This window comes from Setaria italica, chromosome I (genome assembly GCF_000263155.2).
Source record: "Setaria italica strain Yugu1 chromosome I, Setaria_italica_v2.0, whole genome shotgun sequence".
NCBI lineage: Eukaryota > Viridiplantae > Streptophyta > Magnoliopsida > Poales > Poaceae > Setaria > Setaria italica.
This window is the reverse complement of record NC_028450.1, coordinates 3,078,989-3,084,717: the sequence shown is the minus strand read 5'-3', so window position 1 is coordinate 3,084,717 and position 5,729 is coordinate 3,078,989. Positions and strand designations below refer to the sequence as shown.

The window sequence follows — 5,729 nt, the reverse complement described above, 5'->3', positions numbered from 1 at the left end:
AGCCAATCAAGCAAACTCATCATGTCCATCCCTATCTCTAATCAAATTTATAATATTTACAAATCTTTCCGTTTACATATTTTGTAACATACATTATTATAACATATTTTTCTAAGTGAAGTATAAGTAGAAGATGCCACACTATTGTATATTCTATGATGTCAATCGTGTGCTTATCACAAGAAGACGAGAGATTAATTGGTTGCTTTTAATTGATTTCATCCCAACAGTAGCTATACAAATTGGAAACGTAGTTGGTATGGACACTATATACATTGATGTGAGTTTACTCGATCGGATGGAGTCGGTCGACAAGAAAGTCCTCTGATTGAAGGTGTGACCGATTAGGCTGCACGCGCGCGGGGTACGCCACCCACTGATTGACTGATCATTGAGCAGTTTTCACTCTGGCTGCCGTCGTCGCCGGCTTTGTCCTGTCGCCCATGTCGGCAGCCGAGCATAAGGACAGACAGGCCAGCCGTCGTCGTCGGTCTTGGCTTGTCCGCGAGCAACACGACTAGCCGGCGTTGATCTGCTTGCGGATCCACGGCGGCTCGTCGCGCCGCTGATTGGGTGGCGGCCTGCGAGCCCAGCCGAGCCGAGACGGATCGGTGGCCATCAGCCGAGGAAGAAAAGAAAAGAGAGATGATGGATGAGAATTTGCAGTGACTCTCGTCGCTTTCAGGGCCAAAAAGCAAAACCGCAAATTAAGCGCAGGAATGCAGAGGCGTGTTTAGGCGTACGCTGCTGGCTCGGCTAGCTCGATCGATCATCGAAAGCTACTGGCACTAGCCACTATGCACAGTCTGCATCTCTCCCTGCCGGATCTTATCGTATCGATCACGTCACAAGTTTTGGTGGAAAGCATGCTCTGAAATGGCTGGGGTTTCGTGCTCGTAGTAGGCGAAAACGAGGCGGATTTCATCTGATTTGTCGATTTGATTTGAAGATAGGTGGCGTGCTTAGGGCTCCGCCACGACACAGTACGTTCGATGGTGCCACGCCACGGGGATATGTTCGCTTTGCCCCAACGCCAACATACGTGACAGGCCCGGCCGGCCGGCGAGACGTGTCGCGCGCTCCCAGGCCGCGCCGCAGGCTTGGCCACGAATCCAATCCGACCCATCGTGCGCGGTAGCTTTCCGTCGCCCGGGCATCTCTTTTCTTTGTACGTGTTCGATGCCTGCCACGGCCGGCGCGCGCGTGGTGGTGGCCGGTGTCGACGGCGGCCGGCGTGCAGAGCGCTAGCTGGACCACGTCCGAGTGCGATGCGACGAGATGCGACCGCTCGTGTACCGGCCGCCAAAAGCTAGCTTTGTTGTGGGGGGTTGTGCCTGATCTTTGCTTTGTTGGTCCCTCTTCTTGGATCAAACAAGGAAATAGAAACTATCTGTATACTTCTTCCATCGTCCGTCCGAAACTTTACCCGGTAACAATTCAGAGAAAAATAATTCCTCGATGAAATGATCACCTAGGAAAAAAAAATACTTCCAGACAACTCCATACATGTATCTAAAAAAACTAAAATAATTTATATTTTGACACATTTTGGAACGGTGGAGTACTAGTTATTATTCTAGGAGACTCTTTTCATATCTTGCATGTTGATTTTCTGAGACGCATTAGAAAAAAAACTAGAAATTACAATGAAAGCAAAGCAGTTGAACATGAATTTTATAAACCTAATCATTGTTGGCAATAGTAGTCATTAGATTTAGTCCGTTTCAAATTCACCCACCTATGCGATTATATAAAATAACCCATAAATTACCTACACCTGCGATTTTGGAGAAAAAAACCAACGGTAATGGCCTGAATTTATATCTAAATTTTTTATGTCTACAATTATGAAAATGGTACAACTTAAGCTCTAATTTTGTGTTTAAACTGCCTTCATTTGTCATCATGGAAAATAACCTAAATTAACCCTATAAATGTGTATCTAAATTATCCAGCTTTGCAGTTATTAAAAATACCAAAACATAGCCCCTTAAATATGTATCTAGAGGACCTCCATCATTATGAGAAGATATAAACCAAAGTACAATATCCAATTGCTCCAAAATTAAGGAGATAAAGTCTGGATTGATGAAGTCAGCTGTAACAATGAGTTGACATAGCTCAAGCTAAAATCTAATTAAATAGATGTCGAACATATACTCAAGTATGTGATGTAAATTAAAATAATATGAACGGGGGTGGAAAAAATATATAGATTAATTGATAACCAGAGGCTATCATAACCAGATAAGATTAATGAATAGGAGTATCTAGTAGTATGTTTTAGAAAATAAATAAATAAAAGAAATCAAACACCTTGGTCGCTATGGATCCTAAATTTATCTATAAAATTCTAATACTTATGTCCCGTTAAGTACTCATGTCGCCATCGCAAAAAAAAAAAGAATCAAATGCCTATTACAATTATTGGCCCATATAGGAGCATGGATTGTGGATTAGTAATTTAAAAATAATTTTTTTAAAATAAATTATAAACAAACGGTTATGCACAAGAACTCTAATATTCGTCATGGAACACCGTACATTCTCCTCGTAAAATGAAATATCTTTAAGGATGTTTCCCCAGAATGGTGACAATACTTATTTAATTAGTTGGTTGCGAGTTATCATATCAGGAGACAAAATCATACACGCACATAGGTTCTAAAAGCAAGTATCATGTATCTAAATCAGAAAAGATAACTCATGCCGCTTGTCAATTTGCAGTACATGACTCCAGTTGTGGTTTTCAAATTTGCTATCTGTAGCTCAAAACGACATCACAAGCTAGATCATAAAAGCACTTTTGCAAAGCTCCAAGCTCCTTTCCTTTCCCCTTTTCTGATCTATCCGATCCCTACATCAGAGGACATGTACTGCATGCATGCATTCACTAGCCTTTCAGAATTCAGCACAAAATAAATCTTATCATGTAGTTTATACATTGAGTAGGCCAAACGAACATCGAAAGAAGACGTCGCAAGAAGCTTTGCATTTAGAAGCGTAGGAAGGGTTGGTATGTGACCACTGTCTTGTCTCTGCTTTCTTCACTGTTCTGAGACAAATTTTCCATACCTTTTCTTTCAAATAGATCTGTCACGCTTTAGCTTACAACGACACAACACATAAGGCAACCTTTTCTTCTCTGAGGCTATCTTCACTAGGCAAAGTACTGTGAAGAGATATTTTACATTCACATCTGCAAACAGAAATGAAAGTGCTCATGTCAAAAGTTCCCTTCCCCTTTTCTTTTCTTTTTTTATGAACCACTGAATCTTATCACAGAACACGTGCACTAGATGTGGTGATATATAGTAAACATGACGAGATACATTCTTTAGGCCTTTTCACCAATTCACCAATAAAAACCAAATCCCATGCTTCCAAGTAGTGAAGTAGGCTAAAAGACTACCAAGAGAAGAAAGAAAGCAAACTCCTAACCACCACACCGTACCCTCATGCCCTCAAAGACCTAAAAAAGCTAAAAGCCTCATTCTTATTGACGATGATTTGTAGGACTAAACTATAATAACCATAGGAATAAGAATATATAAATAAGGTTAATTTCCAAGAATCCTGTTGCGACATGATAGTGTTTTAATAAAATCCACATGCATCTTAATTTCTCCTTACGATCCTGAATCCTGCAAATTTTTTATAAGTTTTCATATTTGCTTCGGTGGCGTTCCATTGTTAACCATTCGACAAGTGAGATACATTCTTTTTGGGTATTCTGACCCGCAAAACAAATCTCATACCAAATGAGTGAATCAACCAAATAGGCTGAAAGATCACTAAGAGAAGAAAGACACCTCCCGTGAATGTCGGAATTGAGCGCAACTATAAGACAACACAACACGAGTGAACTAGATATGGATTTGTGTGTCGCCAATTACGGTCGATGATCGAAAGATGCACAAAATTGTGCCACCCTCAATCAGTGATCTGGCCAACCGTTGCAAACATCTCGCGCTTGAAGCACAATCAACCTATTGTCCATTGCTGTTGAGCCACGACACACACATCAAGCTCTTTTATCCCAAAATTGACAGCCTTAATTTCACGATAAATGCAAGGAAGAAAATTGTGCCGCGGCTCCCCCCACCCGATCTCAGCTGTCAATTCCCATATCCGACAGCTTCCAAGGACGGATCAACACCACCCGTCAATCCGTCGATCCAACGGCCGAGAAAACCGCACGGGTTGCTCAGCGCCCCACAGCTGCCCTCACGGTACAGCGCCCGCAGCGGATCCGAGCATCCCCACACACCACTCGCCGCTGGCCCATAAGAAGCGCCCCCCTCCCGCGCCACCGGCCTCGCCATTGCTTGCTTGTCGCAGAGCAGAGCTCGCCGAGGGAGAGAAGCAGAAGGAGAGAGAGGGAGATTGAAAGATGCCAATGGAGAGGTCGGTGTCGTGCGCGGAGAGGGGCAGCGTGTACGGCGGCGCGGCGGATATCCGGAGCTACAGCGCCAGCTACGCGCGGCCGGCGGCGGCGCAGGCGTCGTCGAGGGTGGTGAAGCGCGCCCGGAGCGTGAGCTCGTGGGCGCGCCCGGCGCCGCCGCCGGTGCAGCGGAGCGGGAGCACCAAGAGCGTTGCCGCCGGCGGCGGGGGCGCCCGCCCGACCCCCGGTCTGAACCTGCGGTCCTACAGCGCGTCCTACGCGGCCTCCTACGGGCCCACCATCACGGCCGACGGCGGCGGCGGCGGCGGGCAGCTGAAGCGCTCCGGCAGCGTCACCAACTGGACCTCCGCCAACCGCCGGTCCGTGAACCTCCGCGGGTACACCCCGTCCTTCGCCGCGCTGGACGACACCGCCACCGCGGTCCCGGCGGCCAAGAAGGCGGCGGCGCTGGACGACGCCGAGCTGCAGCGGAGGAAGCGGCTGGTGATGTACAAGACCTACGACGTCGAGGGCAAGGTCCGGGAGTCGGTGCGCCGCGGCGTCACCTGGATCAAGGGCAAGTGCTCCCGCGTGGTGTACGGCTGGTGGTGATGATCGATCGCTCCGTCGTCGTCCTTTCCACCGGCCGATCATCTCACCACGCCGCCGCGCCATCGCCGGATCTCCGCCGAGCCACCGGCCGATCATCCTGTTCAGAGTGTACTGCCTGTGAGTTGAGCGTTTCTTGATACCTTTTATGTTCTTGGAGCTAGGATTTGATTTTAGTTTTTAGGAGGTCGATCGATTTGGTGGCATGTATATAGCATGAGCAGTGGAGGAGCTCCTCTTTGGGAGGGAGGGTAGAGAGGGTGTGGGTGGTGGCTTGGTTGTTGGGATGACAGATTCCAAAGAGAATGCTCCAGCATGTGTTGTACAGATATCACCTTTCCAGTGTACTTGCTACTTACTAGCAGTTTCTGGTTCATGTAATTTAGGTACTATACACATATATAGAATAAGTTTTTGTAAATTACTACTGCTACATGTATATTATGATATATACTTATGTATATATTTCTAGGCTTGATGCAAATGACCAAGTTTTTCAACTGGTGATGGGAAGTGTCTCTTTCTAATCTTCTCCACTCATTGAAGCGGCACCTCACTTGCTTGTTGAATGTGTTCTGAAAAAGGCAAACACGTACAGACAATGGGCTGTGGTCACCCCATTGCGGATTCTCCCGGGCAACGCCTCTGTACTCCTTTCCTCTTGAACTACAACCACGTAACATGAACTGGCAGTTGGTGGTGTGGAGTTTTCTTGCGCCCCCATTATATTTTTTTT

General features: G+C 46.3%; 1 protein-coding gene across 1 annotated transcript; it reads left to right on the top strand.

The window, feature by feature from the left end:
- The first annotated feature begins 4,310 nt into the window (after positions 1-4,310).
- Positions 4,311-5,477, top strand: LOC101758554. The gene has a single exon (XM_004951377.4). The coding sequence runs from the start codon at positions 4,394-4,396 to the stop codon at positions 4,994-4,996; it is 603 nt and encodes a 200-aa protein (XP_004951434.1). The 5' UTR covers positions 4,311-4,393; the 3' UTR covers positions 4,997-5,477.
- Positions 5,478-5,729: the final 252 nt, after the last annotated feature.

Bases quoted from the DNA above. Each gene is read 5' to 3' on its own strand.
- LOC101758554 (XM_004951377.4), top strand. From the start codon at position 4,394: ATGCCAATGGAGAGGTCGGTGTCGTGCGCGGAGAGGGGCAGCGTGTAC.